This window comes from Equus quagga, chromosome 12 (genome assembly GCF_021613505.1).
Source record: "Equus quagga isolate Etosha38 chromosome 12, UCLA_HA_Equagga_1.0, whole genome shotgun sequence".
Taxonomy (NCBI): Eukaryota; Metazoa; Chordata; class Mammalia; order Perissodactyla; family Equidae; genus Equus; species Equus quagga.
Window position 1 is genome coordinate 85,737,561 of NC_060278.1, and position 20,652 is coordinate 85,758,212.

The 20,652-nt window shown below is 56.7% G+C and overlaps 1 protein-coding gene across 1 annotated transcript; it reads left to right on the plus strand.

The window, feature by feature from the left end:
* The first annotated feature begins 2,363 nt into the window (after positions 1-2,363).
* Positions 2,364-20,305, plus strand: BPIFB2 (BPI fold containing family B member 2). Its single transcript, XM_046679367.1, has 16 exons — positions 2,364-2,402; positions 3,174-3,317; positions 5,522-5,615; positions 6,972-7,076; positions 7,930-8,076; positions 9,494-9,554; positions 10,894-10,954; positions 14,726-14,817; positions 15,086-15,271; positions 15,490-15,543; positions 16,069-16,239; positions 16,859-16,926; positions 17,077-17,122; positions 17,908-17,971; positions 18,331-18,407; positions 19,987-20,305. The coding sequence occupies exons 2-16, from the start codon at positions 3,209-3,211 to the stop codon at positions 20,026-20,028; spliced, it is 1,377 nt and encodes a 458-aa protein (XP_046535323.1). The 5' UTR covers positions 2,364-2,402; positions 3,174-3,208; the 3' UTR covers positions 20,029-20,305.
* The last annotated feature ends 347 nt before the right edge of the window (positions 20,306-20,652 follow it).

Consider the following 20,652-nt stretch of genomic DNA (forward strand, 5'->3'; position numbering starts at 1 on the left):
ATGAACTCACTTTTGCCCCCTGGTGGCAGTTGCTCAAATTGCAGGCCAAGGACCCTGGGGTTAGCAGAATTAACTGCCCCCCAAAGAGGCCTCCCCGCACTGAAACCTGACCATGTGAATATGTCAGGTTACACAACAAAGGGGAATTAAAGCTTGCAGGTGGGATTAAGGTTGCTAGTCAGCTGACCTCGAGAATATCCTAGGTTGTTCAGGGGGGCCCGATGCAATGATAAGGGTCCTTTGTGGAAGAGGGAGGCAGGAGAGGAGAGAGATGACAGTGTGGGGAGCACGCAGCCCAGGCTGCTGGCTTCGAAGATGGAGGAAGGGGCCGTGAGACAAGGAACGAAGGCAAAGAAGTGGGTCCTCTTCAGCAGCTCCAGAAAGGAAGAAAGCCCTGCCCATACCTTGATTTTAGCCCAGGGAGACCCATTTTGGACTTAGGACCTCCAGAACGGTAAGATAATAAATTTGTGATTTCAGTCACTAAGTTCATGGTAATTTGCCACGGCAGCAACAGGAAATGAACATGGACCCTCAAGAATATTTGCTGAAGGGGGGGCCCCTGAAATGCTGCCCCTATCATTGTTACCAGGGTCTTCCAATAGTACATCCATTCATTTATTCATTCAACAAATATTTATTAAGCTTCTGGTAAGTTCCAGGCACTGGCTTACAGGGGTGAGAGGAACCAGCTCCCGTCTCTGGGGGGAGGGTCAGGTGGCTGGCAGAACAGCTTGCACAAAGCAGGTGCCACCGCACGCGCTTGCTATGGCTGTAGGGAGGAGGGGCTGGCAAGAGCTCCATCCTTTGTGTCTGTCTGTCCCCCAATGTCCCCTGTGTTGGAAATGTCGAGGAAGAGGAAGCGTTCATGACAAGAGCAAACAGTGAGAGTGGCTTTGGTCAATATTTGCACCCCTCTCCACGGAGGCTGCTGTTTGCTTCGGCTGCAGTGAGGGCCAGGAGGGCTGGCCTTAGGCATCAGTGGGCCCGCTGAGCTCAGCAGGAGGATGTCAGGGAGCCTGCGGCTGGCCCTTCTCATTCCTTTTTGCTGAGAGAATAGGGCAGGGGAGCACTGGCTGGGAGCAGGGCGGGTCCACGTGAGCTCTGGCCTCTCTGGGGAGAGATCGGTGGTGTCTGTGACTCTGTCAACTCTGTGGGCATTCGTGGGGACCCACGGGGCTCTGAGCCTAGTATGTGGGCTGGTGTGGAGTCAGCGGGAGTCATGGAGGGCTCTGGAGTGGGGGAAGACCCCGAGGTCCCTTGTGCCTGTAGCCCAGGTGAGCCATACAGAGAAACGGAGGGGCCTTCCCCGGAGTCATGCCGTCACCTCCAGCGCATGTGTGTATGCACACACACAAACATATATACACCTCCCATTACCAGAAACATACACACACACATGTAACTAACACCATACACACACAGCCACAGACACTCAGTATATAAGCCCACATACATAGACTATACATAAGACTCCCCATACCTGCGCTCATGTGGGTTTGGGTAAACAGGTGTGGAACAACATAAAGCAAGATGTCCATGTGCCAATTTCATGTGCACACTCACACACAATCACATTTTCCTCTGATGCCAGTAATTAGGACTTAATACACATGTGTAGCCATGACTATGCATACACAACCACACACACAAACATGTACACAACCCTCATACACACATGTGCACACAAACTCCTTCCTGTGCACACACAGTTCCTTGGGTCTCATGTAGTCAAGGTGGAGCACAGACCGTACAGACTAATGCAGAAAGGGAGGATGGGCTAAGTCTGTTGGGAGTGGGATGTGCATTTGGAGAGAGGCTGGGTGTTAGGTAGTGGGGACTGGATCATCCACATCCTTGACTGTTGCCCTTTGAGTTAGGACTCAATGTCTGATGAGGATCAGGGCTCAGCCTGTGACAAGGGTCAGGGCTCAGTCAATGACTGGGGTTGGGGCTCAGGTAGCCTCCTGCCCCTCCCGAAAGGGTCATGTTTCTGGGACAGCTTGAGGCAGCAGGCCTGACAGGTTATTGTAGCCGTCCCCGTGACGTTGGGCATCCCTTTCCTCCTGGCCTGGCAGGGCCTGGCTGGGGTGACAAGGGGACCCTCGGGGGAGCAGCCCTCCTTCCAGAGACCTCCTGGCCTTTGAGGCCCCAAAGCCACCCAACCCCAGGGTCTCGGGGTAGTTGGCAGGCAGTCCTGGCTACGTGGCAGCCCCAGCGCACAAGTGGGATGAGACACTTTGGCACAGGCCGTGTTTGCAGGGAAAACACTTGCAACCACAAGCAAACCTGCCGCTCCCCGCATCTTCCAGTGGGTCCTGCACACCAGGGAGCCTCATAAAGCAGCTTCCACGCCCGCCTGGGGCAGAGGAGGGCTTGGCGCTGAGAGTCCACCACCCGAGGTAGGAATGGGCATGGGGCTGGCACTCCTCCAAGGAGGAGCCTTGACTTCTCTGTCTGTTCAATGGGGATACTGCTTCCATCTGCCTTCTGAAGAAGGGCCCATCCCTGGTCTTGCTGTGGGACTTTGGGCAAGTGTCACTGCTGGGCGTCAGCTCGCCCCTCTGAGCAGTGGCCCCCGTTCCTGCCTAGCTCTCTCTCCCCGAGTCGGACACAGGTCCGCCCGTTTGGCTGGGCTGGGTCGGGAGGGGCTGGAGGGCTAAGGGGGATGCCTGTTTTCAGGACATTTCTTACCTCGCACAGGATGAGATGAGGCCAGGAGCCACCCCGGGTCTTCCCCTGGCTGGGTTTGGACAGCTGGATACCAGCTGGGCTGTCACACTGGGCTGGACTCCTGGCCTCAGGTGACACAGCCCTGGGCCTCGGGGTGGTGGGTCCGGGCTCTCTCTGTGGGATAGGGAGCTGCCCTCGGTCTCCCCATCCGGGAGTCTCGGCATCCTCCTCTGGCATGGCTTGAATCTTGCACCCAGCCCTAGTTTGCCATGTAGCCTTAGGCAAGGCCATGCCTTCTCTGGGCCTTGTGGCCCTTTCCAGACCAGATCCCCGGTGGCTCCGTATGAAGCAGGCCTGGAAGACACAGAAACTGCTGGTGGGGCCTCAGGCAGGGCTGGGGTCACCACTCAGGGCTTGTGACCTCAGGACTGGGGTAGAGTTTGAGCGGCCCCTGGGGGGTCCATTCTGGACAAGCCCCCTGATGCTTGTCCCCATCGCAGCCCACAGATCTTGGGGGGCAGCGGCCAGGACCACCATGGCTCAGCCGTGCAGGCTGGGCCTGCTCTTGGCGCTGCTGCTGCCCGTGGTCGGTGCCTCCATGCCGGGCACCGTGGTCAGACTCAACGAGGCAGCACTGAGCTACGGTAAGAGACGAGCCGCCGGGCTGTCCCGTGTGTCTTTGCATGAGCATGTGCTCATGGATCCACATCTGTACGTGTGTGTACAACCCTAAGCATGTGTGTGTGTCTGTGAACTCAAAGGCCCATGAGGACCCAGATTTTCTCTCATCTGCTGCTGTGTCTCTGGCCCCTGACGGTGCCCAACACAGTGCCGCTCAACAAATATGTGTTAAATGAATGCAGGAGTGGGAGTCTGTGTCACCTGCACGATGCACGCGTGCACGTGTGATTGTGTGGATAGGTAGGTTTGAGTGTCTGCTTTTGCTGGTGTGTCTGTGTATGAGTTTGAAAATTCATGGAGATGTGCCCACGTCTGTGCTTGAGTGTTGGAGGCATGTGTGCAAATGCCGTGGCACACGCCTGGATGTGGGTAGGCAGGTCGACTGCGCACCCTTGGTGTACGGTGTGCACATGGGCACTGGGGAGAAGCTTGTCCTGGCTCAGGTCCCTGCTGGGTGCACAGGGAGAAGATCCAGCCCCTCCCCAGGCCCCTCTTGGTCGAGGCCTCTGTCCTGTGACTCTGCTCCATCCTTCCTGCCCCGTCCTCTGGGGGAGGCACAACGAGGAAACCCAGGCCCAGGGAGGGATAAAAGCTGCCCCCAACGAGGTTTTGGGGGTCCTACTGAAGCTGAGTCAGGGGTGAGAAACCAGAAGCTGTTTCCCCCTGGGCCAGACTAAACTCAGATTACAGGGTGAGGGACTCAGGTCAGACAGTAGAAAGGACTTCCAGTGGCATAGGTCACAAAGCAGTGAGGCAGTGGCTCAGGGAAGCAGCAGGGCCCCCTGGGGCTCACCGGTCTTCCGGGACTTTGTATCCGGGCAGTTGGGCAGGGGGTGAAAGGCGTCAGTGATCCATGTTAGAGCGTGACTGTCACACAGAGCCATGCACGGGAGACGGCCGGCAGGGCTGTGAGGCCCAGGCCTTCCGCTGGCCCCCTCCCTCTGCGGGTCCTGAGTGAGCCTCCTTTGTCCCTGGAGAGCCCTCCTGGGGTCACCTGCCCGTGTTTGTTCTTGGCGGAAATCTGGCGGGAGGTCCATGCCCCACGCACCTCTTTCCAAGGCTGGGCTGGGTGGCTTCTTAACAGCGTCCTTCAGTGTGACACAGAGCCTTGTGTCAGGCGAGCACTGTAGATGGTGTCTAGAGGCCTGAGCGTGCGTCTCAGCTCAGCCACAGATGGTCCGGCTGGAGAGGGGCATCCGGAGCATAGAGACCACTGCCTCCATGCTCCGGGTCTGGGGAAACTGAGGCCCAGGGACTTTCCTGGGTCCCACAGTGAGTCTGAGCAGAGTTCAGGCCTCTTGACCCCTCGTTTGATGCTCCCTTCCAGCAACATTACCTTATTTTAATTCCGCTCACGTTTAATTGCTTAATAAGCACCTCCCTTGGCCCAGCAGCACAGGTGTGGGAGGAAGTCCAGGGGCCTAGGAGCCAGCTGCCTTGGCCCAGATCTGATTTCCCCTTGCCAGGTGGCCTCAACTCTGGGTAAACTGGGCATGAGACAGTACCTCCGTCACAGAATTGTGAGGAAAAGCTAGGCTTTCAGAACAGCGCCTGGCACAGAGGGAGCGTTAGAGAAGTGATAGCCGTTATGATCACAGAATGAACAGCAGCAGCAAGAGCTAACGTCATTGTGCACGGAGTCTTCACAAGGACCCTATGTGACGGGGACCCTTATAATCACTGCAAATTTATAGGTGGGGAAACTGAGGCACAGAGCAGCCACATAGATAGTGAGTAGCACAACTGGGATTTGCACCCAGAATTTGAGGGACTCCAGCCTCTTTCCCTGGCCCCCCCATCACCACTCTACTGGGATATACTCCTTCTGCCTGGGGCCTCGGGGACGGCTCCAGAGGAGGTGGGACCAATCAGAGTGTTGCCAAAGGGCAAAGGATGTTATTGTTTCTGAGGAGGGGGGTGGACAAGTAGGCTTTGGGGAGGCAGAAGTGAGAGAGGAAAGGCATGCCTTGCAGGGCCTGGGGTGGGTAGTGCACCCAGGTGGACTCATGGGGAGCCAACTGACCGCCTGTGTGCCTGTGGACAAGCCAGCCCCTTCTAGTTTCTGAGTCCTCTCAGCCCAAGATGTGGGGTTGATGGTGGGTGGTGTGGTCTCCTTCGGTGGCTCCCAGGGCAGCCTGACTGACCTCTCCCTGCTCTGGCCCCACAGTGTCTGAAATTGGGAAAGCCCCTCTCCAGCGAGCCCTACAGGTCACTGTCCCGGATTTCCTGGACTGGAGTGGAGAGAGGCTTCGGCCCACCAGGTGAGTGCTCCCACCCACTAGGAAAAGCGCTCCAGCCCTCCAGATGAGCCCTCCTCTGTAGGGGAGGGCTTCCCTCCCCAGACAAGACACTCCCACCCACTAGGCGAGTGGTCACAAGAGGACCTGCCTCTGACTTAGTAGATTTCTGCCCCCAGGGGCCAAGACCGGGGATCCTGGGGCTTCAGGGCTGGCAGGACTCTTGGCTTCCTCCGAAAACTAGACGCTGAGTTTAGACACGAGTCTGAGCCTAATCTACCCGCATACGCCCCATAACGCACAGAGACTCAAAGGCAGAGGTGGGTGGGGGCATCTCGACTCAGACACCTCCGGGGCTGGGCCGATTGTCCTCATCCACGTGTGGACACAAACTCACTCTTGTCAGATCTCTGGGTTCCTAAGATAAGTCATATATATGTGTTTAAAAGCTATCAAGTTTTGAATGATGGCAACTAATGAAAAAACATTTAAAACCTTAAAACACTGGGTGGGTAAAGAAGCAGCTGGCTTGGAGGCCACCAGTGTGAGGCCCCTCGGGTGGGGCTGGAATGGTGGAGAACTGGGAATGACAGTAAATGCCCAGCCCCGAGGATCCCTCAATGACCTGTAGTCTGGCCACACCACGGACATCACGTGGCTGTTTGAGAACAGTGGCGAGGATGGTTGTTTGTAGATGTGGGAGCAGCTCCAAGATAGTTGCTGAGTACAAAGAAGCAGGTCCGGGTCAGCCTGCGTGCATCCTAAGGAGAGTTGCGGAAATACGTCACACCAGTGCTGACAGCCAGAGCGTTTGAGAGCAGACTGTTGATGTGACCCTTAAAATTTACACCATTTCGTTGTGTCTGAATTCCCACCCCCCTCAACGACTGTGCAGGAAAAACAATGACTTTCATTTAGGAAAAAAAAGAAATCATAGGTTCGTTGGAGAGAGCTTAGCCGTCAGCACAGGCAGCTTTGAAGGGAGTAGTTTCCTGTTGCTGGAGGGCAGCCAGCCGAAGCTGTGGGCTAGCACGCTACGGAGGGGATTTCTGCCTGTGGTGGATCTCGAAGTCTGTCTTTTCTCACGTTCCCATCTTTCCGGACGTCCGTCAGAAACCAAAATCCCTCCAAGACCTGAGCAGTCATCTTACCCAATTCCCACCCAATGCTGGGGTCCTCTCTGCATCTTTTCCCTGCTAGCTGGTTGTCCAACCGTGGTTCGCATGCCCCCTGTGATGGAGAACTCACTACCTATTCCTCCTTCCATGGTTCCAATTGCCAGTCCTTCTTTATAACATCAGCAGTGTGGATATGGCTCAGAGCGTTCACTCCAGAGTTGATTCCATGGTTTAACAGGGGCCCTCCATTCCCACCCTGCAGGATCCAGATTCTGAATGTCCACGTGCCCCACATCCACCTGAAATTCATTGCTGGTTTTGGCGTACGCTTGTCGGCAGCAGCCAATTTTACTTTCAAGGTCTTTCGGTGAGTGACTCTCCTTCTTGGGGGCGCAGAGTGAGGGGAGGGGGTCAACAATTCCCAGGACCCGTGCTCAGGCCTCCAGACTCCCTGTTCAGTGTCCTCTTTCCTGCCCTCCAGCAGGGGAGCAAGACAGTAAGAGAGTTTCTGAGAACCCAGACCCCGCCCAATACTGTGCAACCAGGCAGCGCCATTTCATTTCTCCAACCCTCAGCTTCCGCCTTGGTAAAACGGGATGACCCTTGGTAGCATGGCTGAGGGCTGCAGCGAATGGAATCATTGCTGTAATTAGAATTATCTCCCCCTTTTCACAGCACAAGGCACACAGTAGGTGCTCAATAAAGGTAGCCGTTGGCATTATTTCTGTGCATCAGTCACTTTACATGCTTTTAATTTTCAAACTATGAGCTGGGCATTCAGAAGGGTCTTATTTTAACTCCTCTGTCCTGGCATCAGCAGTTTAGGAGTGCTGACTGTGGGCCAGGCTCCAGGCAGGGTGTTTGCACACGACCACCTCACAGAACACTCGGTGCAGCCCTGCGAGATAGGGACCACCAATCATTATGTCCATTTCACGGAAGAGGAAACTGAGGCTCAGCTTGGGGAGTGACTGGCCCAGGGTCTCGCAGTGAGAGGGCACAGAGAGCCAAATTCACAGCCGTCGGCTGCAATGTCTGTGACCCTCCGTGGAGTATGGGGGTGCTCTGGGCCTGCCCCGGGTGGGGCCACCTTGTGCTGAGTGGGGGCCCTGTCTGTGTCAAGTGGAGGGGACGGCAGGCTGGGGGTTTGCAGGGTCTCCCATCTGTCAAGGTGGGCTCTGCTGGTGGTGTCATGGGGCTGAGCGCTGGCGTCCCTGCAGAGGCCCAGAGCACCTGGAGCTGCTGCTGCCTGTGGTACTCCAGGCCGACGTCCACGTGGCCCAGGGCTCCATCGGGACCCCCGTGGTCAGCATCTCCACCTGCTTCTCACTCTTCGACAATGCCATCGTGCTTGACGGCAGTAACAGGTGGGTGCCTGGTGAGGCCTGGGCTGCAGGAACCCCAGACACTGAGGCTGTGGGGCCATTTCTTGAGCTTCCTACTCAAGCCTTCGCCCAGTTCTCACAATGGGCCTAAAAGACCCCCAGTATCACGACTGTTTTGTAGCTGAGGACACTGAGGCTCAGAGAGGGGGGAGACTTGCCCGAGGTCACACAGTGAGTATGCAGCCAGAATCTATGTCCCCTCCACCACCCCACCCTGCACCATGTGACAATGCACATTAGCCATTAACATACCATTCTGGGCTGGTGTGGCTACTAAGGACCTCAGAGGGCTGGCCCCCCTGCGGAGATGGGGAGTCTGAGCTCCAGGGGGGCGGGGACCTGCCAAGCTCTCACCGTGAGTCAGGGGGCTGCTTGTCTGCATCTAAAGCTAAGAGCAGCTCCCCCTCCTGCTCTGTGCTGGGTGTGTTCTAGGCCTTTCCGAGCATCGTTTCACAGTGGTCCTACCAGGAAGGTGTGAGCATTTCCCCCATTTTACAGGAGAACAAAAGAAGGCGCAGAGCAGTTAAGTGACTTGCCTAAGGTCACACAGCTGACAAACGGTGGAGCCAGGTTCCAACACCCACAGCCTGACTAACCCCACTGCTTGTGACTCCTCCGCATGATGTCCACACCCTCCCACATGTTGGCGGGGTTCCCTGTGAGGGGCTTGAGCATTTCAGACCAGACGTTTTCCCCAGAGAAGGGTTGGGTGTAAATCTGTTCATGCGTCTGTCCCATGACCATGGTGTGTAACTCACTAGCCCTCACGGTCCTCATGGGCAGGAGCTGCTTACGAAACAGAAGCCCAAAGGTTGATGGCATTAAAAACATGGATGTCATCCACCCCGCCACCCCACCACGGGAGGCCATTCAGTGAGTTTGGGCTGTGGCCTGGATCAATGTTTTATGGATCAAACCAACGACCCATAGTTTCCTAGCATCCCTGTTGAGAAACATCTGCTTAGACCCATCTCTTATCGTTCAGAGGGGAAACTGAGGCCCAGAGCGAGGAATGGGCTTTACTAGGTGTGTCACCAAGAATTGGTGCCCATGTGGGAAGTGCCCCTGCCTCACTGGGCTCAGAGTGGCCATGAAGCCAGCCAGCCAAGGCCAGGGCTGAGTGTGATTTTTGCAACGCCCTGTCTCCCCCGGGCCTGGCCTGGTTACCATGTCTTTGCCATTTTCAAACCTGGAGACCAATGACCTCTTCACGGAGGCTCGGTTTCCTCGTCTGGGGGCACTCTTGTGCTGGCACTGTGTCTGGCACATGGCAGATGCCTAATGGGAATCACGGGCCCCTGGCCGAGGGAGAGTCTTTCCTGGATCTGTGGCTTTGCCAAGAGAGGCAGGCCCAGACGCGTTGACCGGCCTCAGAGCCCTGTGTGCGTCTCTCCCTCAGCATGGCCCCTGCGCTGCTGGTGCCGCTGCAGCAGCACATCAACGCCGTCCTGCGGGACAAGGTGAGAACGTCTTGTGGACCCCTCAGGGAGGAGGGCGGGTGAGCGGATGGGGCGCTGCGGGCATGGGGAGCTTGGGATTCTTGTTGCTTGTCTTTTAGCAGAAGGCCCTTCTTGGGGCTCCTCCAACTTTCCCACGAGGGCAGGCAAGAGGCTGGGCGATGGTCCAGGGCGGTGATGGCCAGGCCCAGACAAGGGCGGGTTTGGGGGCTGCAGGGGAGGGAGGCTCGTCCTCTTGGGCCAGCCCCAACTCCGTGCTGGAGGGTGGGGTGTGGGCAGTGCTTTCAGGGGCCACGTGACTTATGAAAAGGAGACAGAACTAGAGGGGACAAGGGCACGGGCACTGGAGTCAGAGGTGGCCTGGGGTCGAATCCTGGTTCCCCTCCTTCCCGGCTGTGACTCTTGGACCAGGCACCACACCTCCCTCTGCCTCCAGTTCTGCGTCTGTAGGGCAGAGAGAGTAAATGTCCCCCTGGGCTGATTCCGGGGCTGAGGGCGTTAACCTCCATGGAGGGTTTAGAGCAGTGTTGGCAGACTGAGTGTCGCTATTACCCTTACTATTTTCGCTCCTGTCATTAGCCACCTGTGGTTGACTTGGTGAGAGATGGTGCCGGAGGGCCCAGGGTCCCACCACCGAGGGGGCCTGGTTCTCCATCTCTGCCCCCTCCCTCTGACCCCACCTCCTTTAAGGGGCAGTAGCAGAGAGAAATCAACCCACTGCGTGCCATCTCACACCTCCCGGAGGTGGGCCTCAGTGTCCCCATCTTGCAGATGAGAAACCTGAGTCTCGAGGGCTGAAGGCAGAACAGCCTCACCAGGCCCTCTCCTCTGCCTCCTGGCCTCACCTGACCCAGCCTCATCAGCTCTTGCCTGGACAAGGCTGTGACCATTCCTGGCCTTGCAGTCTTTCTCTGCCCCTCCTTCTGTCACACTGAGCCAAGCCCAGTACGCTTCTCTGGCTGCCCCCTGTGCCCAGCAGAACTCCAGTCTCCCAGGCCTGGCTTGCTGATCACTGCCTGCCTCCACTGTGGGGAGTGCCCTTCCACTAGCTGGCCATCTGGGCCCCAAGGCAGCAGGATCCCTGCCTTAACCGCCCAGGCCCCGCTGTGGCTCCCTCTGCTGTGTCCCACTGCCCCTGTTCTTTCCTCTATGCCCATGGGCCCCGGCTTCCCCTCTGAATCCCCCGTGCCCGGAGGAGGTGCTAGGAGATGCCCAGTGGGCGGTGGAGGAAGTAAGGGACTCCAGGCCTTGGTGTGCGGGTTGGGAGAGGCTTCCAGACCGAGACCCTGGACCCTCTCACCTCGAGTGTGGTCCTAACCCAGCCTCTTCTGTCTTGCCGCAGCTGTGCCTGAGCATTGCCAGCCTGGTGCAGGACCTCAATGTCCACATGGGCACAGTAATTGGTAAGGCCTGGGAACCCAGGGGGATGTGTCCGGAGTTCTGAGACCCCCTGGGGCCCCCAAGACCCTTCAAAGACCCCCATCTCTGGATCAGGATCAACCTCTGGGAGGTCAATTGTAGGACGACTGAATAATTATTGATAGAATCTGGGAATCTCCAAATTCCAGAATCAAGTCTTCAAATGTTTTGTATGTGTGTGCGTGTGTGTGTGTGTGGAGGGGGAGAGGGAGGACATTCATTTTGCAATTGCTCCTCCCCACCCAGAGAGTCAGAGACCCCATTTTCCCCTGGTTTTGCTCCAGCATCTCTCACATTCTTTGCCAGACTCCCCCCCGGCCCCTCCCCCCACTTTCAGGGCTCAGGCCCTTATATTCCATTTCCTCCTGGACATCTCCTCCTGGAGGTCCCACAGGCGCCTCCCACTCAGCGTGGCCTCGACAAAACTCAAGCCCTCCAGCTCCCAGGCGCCCCTGCTCTGGTTTCCCTTCCAGGGGCCAGCCACCACCCAGCAGGGGCCTGGGGTCAAGGGCCCTCTCCCCTCCATCTTCTGTCAGCCTTGTTCCACCTCTGGTTTTTCCAGGGGTCCTTATTAACCAGGGAGTACCAGGAGTAAACCAGGAGAAGGCCACTGTCTTAGCCTAATCCCCCCAGAAGCAGACCCTGAGAGGAGGGTTTTAGTAAGTGGATCCAGCGGGGTGGACCTGGGGGCAGTGGTTGGGGAGCGGACCAGCGAGGCAGGGAAGGGAGACGTGTTAAGGAGCAGACACTGAGTGGGAACTGAGGCTCCCTCCTGTTGGGAGCTCTTGGAGACTGAGTAGGACACGCCTAGCATCCTACGCAGGGGGCAGGAGCTGGGCTCTATATCCGCCAACTCCCCTCAGTCATTGGTCCCCTCCCTAGCGCCCCACACACCTTCCTCCACCACACAGACGGATGCCAGGTGCTCAGCCGCTCGGCATAGTCCACTGAGAACTGTGGCCACAGTGGCCTTCTAAACAGGGCTCCATCAGGACTATCTCACAACATGAAACTGAAAGCTGTGAAAGTGGCTGACTTCATCTTCTTTTTAGCAGTATTTCTCGATATGTAAGAACTACACGGGAAGTTACTCACCCAGCCCCAGACTGATCAAAGAATGCATCTTCTGTGGACTTGGGGGGTACTATTCTCTCGGTGAGCCCTGAGCGTGAGCTGGGACCCCATCTGTCTTTTCACAAGCCTGTTCTGAAGCTGCTCCTGTTCGAAGCGCACCTCCTCCTATCCGACCGTTTTGCCTGGGGTTCTAGGGTTTCTCGCGTGTCGCCCTCACTGACTCAGAGCCAGAACTGTGGACTGTTGGCAGCTGCACTTGCGATCCGTTGGCTTTGCCCTCGAGTCCGGGGCTTACATCCTCCTCTTACACGGGACGGCGGTGCGGGGGGGTGGGGGGTGGGGAAAGGACACCAGGCTGGCCTGCTGGTGCTAAGCCAGGAGGGATGGCTGGCAGGGTCCACGTTTATCCGTGGTGGGTTCTTTAGTGAATATTATCATATCAAGGTAGCTTTGGTTTCTTGTGCAAACTTTTAACAAGAGTCCTGTGAGGTGGCATCATTATCCCCAATTTATAGAAGGGAAATCAGAGGCTCCAGGTCTAGAATCTCCAGCCACGGTGCTCGGAGCTGCCCATGAACCAGTACATCCTGGTTTTCTCCTCTCCACACATCCACCCAGTACTCTGCCTTCACTTCACGGTCCAGCTCTGAGTCACCTCGTCTGGGGAACATTCCTTGATTCCCCCTGACTCTCTTCACTGCCCCAACCCCATATTACCTTAATAGGAGGCACTAAGATGCTGAGCAAACTGGGCTTCGAATCCAAGATCCTAAGTTTGAATTCTGGTCCTCTTGCTCACTTGCTGTGTGACCTTAGGGAATTCACTCCATCTCTCTGAGCCTAACTGTTCCATTCAAAAAATAGGGATCGAAATTCCTACTTCTCCTATGTGTTGCTACAAGACAGCACAGGTTAAGTGCCCAGCGTACGTTGGGCTCAATAAACATACGTCCCTCCCTTCTTCCTCACGGGGTTATCTCTATCAAGATGCCTTGAATGTGGGTTCATAGCAAAGACTAGGTCTTGCCCTTGTCTTTGAGGAATTAAAGAAGTCTAGTAAAGGAAAGCTAAGTGGCCAGCCCCAGGGGACTGCTTACAGGAGTCACATACATCTAGAGCGTGGAGCGACAGGAGCCGTTAAAAAGCGAGTTTAAAGGGGTATTTAATTACATGGCAGCATGCCTGGCAAAATGCGATATCATAAAAGCTGACATTTACTGTCGTGTTATTAGCCCCATTTTACAGATGAAGAAACTGAGGCAGTCTGCCCTGAGAGCCTGTGCTCTTAACCCAGCTACGAGGCCACCCTGTAAAGAAAAGGAGGAGGACACAAAGCCGCATACAGCTTCACTCCATTTGTACAAAGAGAGGGAGGGAGTTTATCTCTGCATGAGAAAATACTGAAAAAGAGAGAGGTCTGAGATTCTGGGTTATATCTTTTCTAGCTTTAAAAAATTTTCTATATGTCTCCAATGACTATGTATTATTATTTTTAGATTTTAATGTTTTTATTCATTTTTAAAACATGCAGTCATTCACCCTTTTTAGTATGCAGTTCTGTGAGTTTTGACAAATGCATGTGGTTGTGTAATCACTGACACACTCAGATACAGAACACCGCCAGCCCCTGGCATTCCTGGTGGCCGCCCCCGCCTCCCACCTCTGTCTATGACAGCCAGTGATCTTTAGAAATGGAATCACACTGTACTGCTTCTAGAATCATAAGAAATTTCCAAAATAGTAGGGAAAATAGAATTAAATGCAGAAGTGACAAAATCAGACAGAAACCTGAATGGATATGCGCACTCGTGCACGCGCACGCATGCGCGCGCGCACACACTCAGCCTTTGGGGGAGGAGCCGTTACGAAGAGCTGGGCCTTCCACATGGTGGGCTTAAGCCCTTGCTTCCACGCCATCTAGCTGTGTCCAGGGATGTGGTTCCCACCAGTGACTCACCCTTTGCTACCTTCCCAGTCAGAATCTTCAGAGCCTGGGGGGACCGCCGTGTAGGAAGCGGGTTCTCAGCCGGGCCTCCCTGAAAGGCCCCGGGGCGTCTGTGGTGGAGCGGCTCTGCTGTCTCCTGCGCTGAGGGCCCAGGGGCGTGGGCCTTTTGAGCTCCTGTAGGAGGCAGCGTGATTCGGAGGCAAGAGGATAGCTTTGGAGTCTGAGGGACCAGGTCTGCAACTGTGGGGATGACCAAAGCTCATAAACTGCGTGTGTGCATGTGCGTGTGTGTGTGAAACGGGCTCTAAACCTCACAGGACTGTGGTGAGGATTGAATGGGACGGTATAAGTCGTGTGTCCGGACCTTGAGAAACGCGAGCCCTCTGCTCCTTCTGTGGTTCCTTCTTGCCTCTGTCAGGGGTTGTTTGTGTCTACAGAGACCCTCTCCTTCCTTCTAATTTGGGGTCTCTAGTCTCCCACTGATTGGGAAAGCAGAAACCAAAACTGTTAGAATTGTGTCTAAACTAAGAGCCAGTAGGTTGCGAGCGGCTGAATCTTGGGTGTATGCGTGCTGTGACTCAAATTTGCTTACTCAAAGGCCTGTCCCCCCTCTTTCGTTTGTTAGCCCAGGTCTGGTTATGCAAGATAATCAGATAATTGAGTTTTCAGGATAGTCGAGGCATTGGTGGGTAAGCTAAGTACGCCATCTTTTCTTCCTCATTCTGGTTTTATTTAGGCCTCACCCCTGTGGGTCCTGAGTCGCAGATTCGCTACTCCGTGGTCAATGTGCCCAACATCACTAATGACTACATTTCCTTGGATCTCAATGTAAGTGCCTCCCTGTCAGCCCAGAGCTGGGGGTTTGTTGCCTCCGGAGTCCTCGGTGTCCTGGAAGATTCCTGAGGGAGCAGGGGAATTGACGGGAGAGGAGCTGGAATGGCATTCCCGGTGGAAGCATGGCACACAGGCTGAGGAGTGAGGCTGGACGACATGTGGCATCTTGGGGTGGGTGGTGTGTCGGGGCCCAGGTTCTCTGATGGAGCCACCTCCCTACTGAGGCCCTGCTGCTTTTCCCCCTCTCCCCCCGCACCCCCAGGCTGTTCTCTTCCTGCTGGGCAAGCCCATCGTCCTGCCCTTGGATGTCACCCCCTTCGTGCTGCCAGAGCATGTGGGCACCATCGGCGCCATGGCAACCGTGGGCCTCTCCCAGGACCTGTTTGACTCTGCGCTTCTGCTGCTGCAGAAGGCTGGCGCCCTCAACCTGGACATCACCGGGCAGCTGGTGAGGGGTGGACCTGCTGCCCAGGGCGCGGGGGACAGGTGCCTCAGCCTGGGGAGACCCCACAGAAGCCAAATCATGGGGGGATGGGGCAGTGGGAGCTTTGGAGCCACAGAGGGGCTGTTGGAAGGGTTAAATGGGAGTTGTGGGGAGGCGAGAGGTTGTGTAGCTTGGGGAGTGGCTGCCCTAAAACCTGTCATGGCATGGGGGGCTGGTTTCAGAAGTCGGATGACAACCCGCTGAACACCTCCATGCTGGGCCAACTCATCCCCGAGGTTGGTGACATTTCTGGTCATTCCAGGGGCTGAGACAGGGAGTGGGGTGGGAGGCTGTCTGGGCTGTGGGATCTCTACTGGCTCATGTCTGTCCCAAGTGGGGTTTGGCCCCTGCCCTTACGTCTGTGCCTCCTCCATCTCGGAGATGGCCCCTCCTTCTGCCCAGACGTCATGCTACCATCTCCTCTCCAGGCCTTTGCCCAAGCAGGACCTCTCCTTTCCCCAATCCATCTTCAAGACCAAGCTCAGGAGGACCACAGCCCTAGTCTGGTCCAGGGGCCTCCTTGAACTCCCACAGCCCCTGAGCTTCCCTCCCTCCCGGCACAGACAGCACAGGCTGTCCCTGTCTCTGGGCCCACCACCCCTTCAGACTGGGCATCCCCGAGGGCAGGGGCCTGGGGGGACCCGCCCCTGTGGCCCAGTCATGCACAGTGGCTTGATCAGCGTCTGAGGAGTGGCGAGTGGAGAGCCCGCCCAGCCTCTGCCCCCAGGTGCCCTCCTCCCTCTCCCCTTCCGCTTCCCCAGGTGGCCCGCCAGTTCCCGGAGCCCATGCCCGTGGTGCTGAAGGCGCGGTTGGGTGCCACACCCGTGGCCATGCTCCGTACCAACAATGCCACGCTGCGGCTGCAGCCCTTCGTGGAGGTCCTAGTTCCAGCCTCCAACTCGGCTTTCCAGTCCCTCTTCTCCCTTGATGTGGTGAGTGCGGTGGGCTGGCTGGGGCTGGCTGGGGCTGGCTGGAGCTGGCTGGGAGCGTGGGTGGCTCTCAAGGCCTTGCTTCCTCCTACACTCTCCTCACTTGTCTGCTCTAGCCATACTGGTCTCCTTTCTGTTCCTTCAATATGCCAGGACATTCTTGCCTCAGGACCTTTGTACATGCTGTACCCTGTGCCTCGGACACTCTTCCTGTGGCTCTCGGCATGGCTGGCTTCTCCTCATCTTTCAGGCCTCAGCTTAAATGTTGCAGCCTTCCTCAGGGCAGCCTTCTGGGACCACCCTGAGAAACATGGTCCCCTTCGGCCCTCTCCACCCACCGCTCTGCCTTCATGGCACCTGCCACTCTCTGAAAGGGTCCTGTCTGGTTACTTTGGTTGTTGTTCACCTCCTTTACTGGGCTGTGTGGGATTCCCAAGAGCAGGGACCCAGTCTGTCTTGTTTGCACTGTGTTCCCAGTGCTCTGTGCAGGCCTGGCACGCAGGGGTGCTCCACAAATACCTGAATGTGTGGGCGCGTGGGTAGGAGGCTGGGGTAGCTGGTGGCCAGCTGAAGACTCCCACGTAGCTCTGTGCCCTTTGACCCTGCTCTCCCTACATGCCAGGTAGTGACCCTGAGCCTCCAGCTCTCCGTGTCCAAGGTGAAGCTTCAGGCGACCACGTCTGTGCTGGGGTGAGTGAGGCCCCTGGACCAGCAGGCTCGGGGCGTTCCCCTGTGCAACGGGCACAACCACCCATCACGGCCTCAGCCAGAGGAGCCTGGGACGGAGCTGGCTGGTACAGGGGTGGGAGGCCTTCCCGAACCCTCCTGCTTCTTTTTCAGAGATGTCCAGCTCACGGTGGCCTCCTCCAATGTGGGCTTCATTGATGTGAGTGTGGGGCTGGGGTCTCCAGAGACCCCCTCACTGGGTGGGGCAGGCCTTGAGCCTGGGGAAGGGGTGCGTGTGCATGCGTGCTTGTGCACACCTGCGCCTGTATGTACCACAAGAACCAACTTCCTCCCGGGGCACTTGGGGACAGTGGTCAGTCAGTGGGCCTATCCATTGGACAGTCAGTCTTTCTCAGGCTGTCTGAGCCTTGGTTTTTCAGGGGGTCACTCAGTCAGCTGCCTGTCACTCTGCCTGGTGGTCGATGACTTGTTAGCCCAAGAACCACTGAGTCCACTGGTCGATCGGACATGCCAGCGTCAGACAGTGTTGGCTGTTGCTTTGGTCATGTGATGTGGCTGGGCCACCAGCCACCATGCATCCCTTTGTTGGTTGGCCTGTCAGTCAATATGTCCCATCGATCTATCCGCAGTCAGTCCCTCTGTCCGCTGGTCAGCGCCAGCAGGGCTGCCAGTCACCTGGTGTCAGGCGGGCCCCAGTCACCTGTTGGTCGCACAGGGAGTGAGTGTGGGTCAGTCAGGTGCTGGTCTCCCCGCCTCCCCTCAAGGGAGAGTGGTTCCTGGGTGCCTGATGCTCAGAAGACTCATCCAGACCCGGGGGAGCTGGGCTTTGCTTGAATCCAGGACAGGGGTAACCTGCCCTCTCCCCATCCCTGTGCCTCTGCCGTCTGTGTCTGTGTGCTCATGTGTGGCCCGCCTGTCCCTCTCTCCCGGCCCCTGCTTGGGGTGGGCCTATGGTCCCCCATGTCCCTGGCTTTGTGGCTGCAGACGGATCAAGTGCACGCACTTGTGGGCACCGTGTTCGAGAAGCCCCTGCTGGACCACCTCAACGGTGAGCCCTTCCCTCCACCCCAGTGTGGCCCCTCTGGACCCCTCCTGCCCCACACCCATTCCAGGCTCCATCCCAGCCCCTTTCCCACCTCCCAGGCTCAGAGGTTAAGAGGGCGGCCTCGGAGTCCAGCTGCCTGTGTGCACATCTTAGCTGTCTAGCAGCTGTGTGATCTCAGTTAAGTTCCTTTCCCTCACTGAGCCTCAGTTTCCCTTCTGTAAAGTGGTATAATAATAATAGCTGCCACCTCCTGGTTGGAGCTCGGTATCACGATGCCCACGAGGCCTTCAGCCAGGGCTGGCTCCAGGTGGCGCTCCGTGACCGCCTCCCGGCTGAACTTGATTTCCCCTTTCCACCTGCAGCTCTCTTGGGCATAGGGATTGGCCTCCCCAGTGTGGTCAACCTTCAGTACGTCACTCCTGAGGTCTCTGTCTATGAGGTGAGATTAAAGGGGTCCTCTCAGCCCCCGGAGGGAGGCTGGGCTCAGTGAGGCAGGGGTTCCGCCCGCCCTCCCTCCCTGCTAGTGCCAGCGGTGGGGTCTCAGGTCAGCCAGGCCTGGGGGTGCCCCCTGCTCCTGCCAAGACCACGCCGTGAATCCTTAGCTGCAATGAGATGGAAAATTCAGGGTGTCAAGAGACATTGGTGCGAGGGGTTCACCCGCCCTTTAGTTCTCATCGAACATCACCGGGGGCCACATTCAGAGGATTCAGGCCTTCCAGTGTCCCCTGGTCTGTGCCCTGCGAGAGGCATGGCCCGTTGGTATCTGGAGGAGGATGGCCAAGGAGCTCCTTCCAGCCTTGTGCACAGACCTCTGCAGGCTGGATGGAGGAAGGGGGCTCCTGGCTCTTCTAAAGTCGCTTTCCCTGGGGCAGAAACTGTGGGCCCAGGGTGGAATGCAGTCCCCATGCCCCAGGGGAGATCCAACCACTTCTCTCTGTCTCCCTTGGGATAGAAAAGGATAACATTCTTCCTAACTCGCTCAACCCGATGTGCGCAGGACAGAAGCTTAACCAAGATCCCTCGAGCCCTGCATCTGCATCTTCCTTATGCCCCCTGAGCAGGACGTGCTGATGCCTTTCCAGGGAGGGTGCCGTCCTTGCTTAAGAACTGTGGTCCCAAGACAATTGGGGGACCCACCCCGCTAAGAGGAGCACCCGGCACACATTGGAGCCAGGGCTGTTAGTGGAAATTTCCCCAAGACCTTCACAAACAGGCGAGGTCAGCGGCTGACCCGGCTCGGCACTCAAAAATCCTGCCAACTGGGTCCGAAGTCAAAGGTCCCTAGACCAGCCCTGCCCCATAGAACTTTCTCCAAGGATGGAAATCTTCATTGTGCAACACAGTAGCCACTGTCAGCCACTGGGCTCGTGTGGCTGTTGGGCACTTGAAATGTGTCCACTGCCACTGAGAGCTGACTTTTAACTTTTATTTAATTGTAATTAATTTAAATGTAATTAGCCATCTGTGGCTAATGGCTACCATAATGGACCATGTGTGAGCTACACATGGGCAGGGGCTCGGTCTGGGTTGTTCTCTACAGGGGTTGGCTCACAGTAGAGGCTCAATGAAGATTTGTTGAATGAATGAATGAGTGAATGAATGAATGAAGATCAGCAGGCCCCCAGGATGTTTCTACAGTGCAGTGTAGACGGGAGGGGGCTGCCTGACTCTGCTGGGGAGACTTGGACTTGGGGAAAATACTCGATGGTTCTGGACTCCCAGTAAAAAACAGTGATGGCATCAACCGTGGACGGAGCACTCATCAAACGCCAGCCCCATGGCGAGTGCTCTGCCGGCGTGTTCTCTCTGCATCCCCATAGCCGCCCTGTGAGATGGATGCTGTTACCAACCCCAATGACAGGGCAGGAAACTGAGGCCCAGAGAGGCAAAGACAGTCCTCAGGGCACACAGCAAGAGTGGCAGAGCATGAACTCTGAGCTAGGCTGATGGGGTGGCTGGGGGTCCTTCTGGTCCTCGTGTGGTCTCTGACCTGGCCCCTGGTTCTCTTTGCCTTCCAGGGCTACGTTGTGATATCCGGTGGACTCTTGTACCAGCGCTGAGGCCAGACCACTGGGGGGCTAAGAGTGGGCCAGCTCACTGATGCCGGGAACTTCCTGCCTCAAGTCACTTGGGAAACTGAGGCAAAGCCACACTTAGTCATCACCAGCAGCCCGGATGCCCAGCCAGGCTGTTTAATCTTAACCGAGTAACTGGGTTCCCTTTTCTCACCGCCCCCCACCTATCCCCTTATTCCCTCCCTCCCCTCCTTGTAGGGAGCAGATCGCTCCTCCAGGTTGTACAGACCTGTTCCCTTTTGCATTAAACATCTTCACTTGAGCTGCAACTTCCAGCCAGGCCTGGCAAACTCTTTGCATACTTGAGGCCAGTGGCCTACGTGCAGTCCCTGTGTCCTGTCTGTCCCTGGAGCCACCAAAGCCTCCTGGGAGAAGAAGAAGATATGACCACATCTCTGTAGACCACATCTGTTGACTCCATCACCTCTTCAAAATATGAGGGGAGCTCATATTTTGAAGGAGGACCCTGGAGGGCAATAGGGACAGGCAGGCGGGGTGTGGAGTTCTGTTTCCCAGACGTGGGGACTAAGGCCCAGTGAGGAGAGGGATGCGCCCAGAGCCTCAGAGCTGGATGATGGCGGATCCCTAGGACTGTGACATTACTAGCAT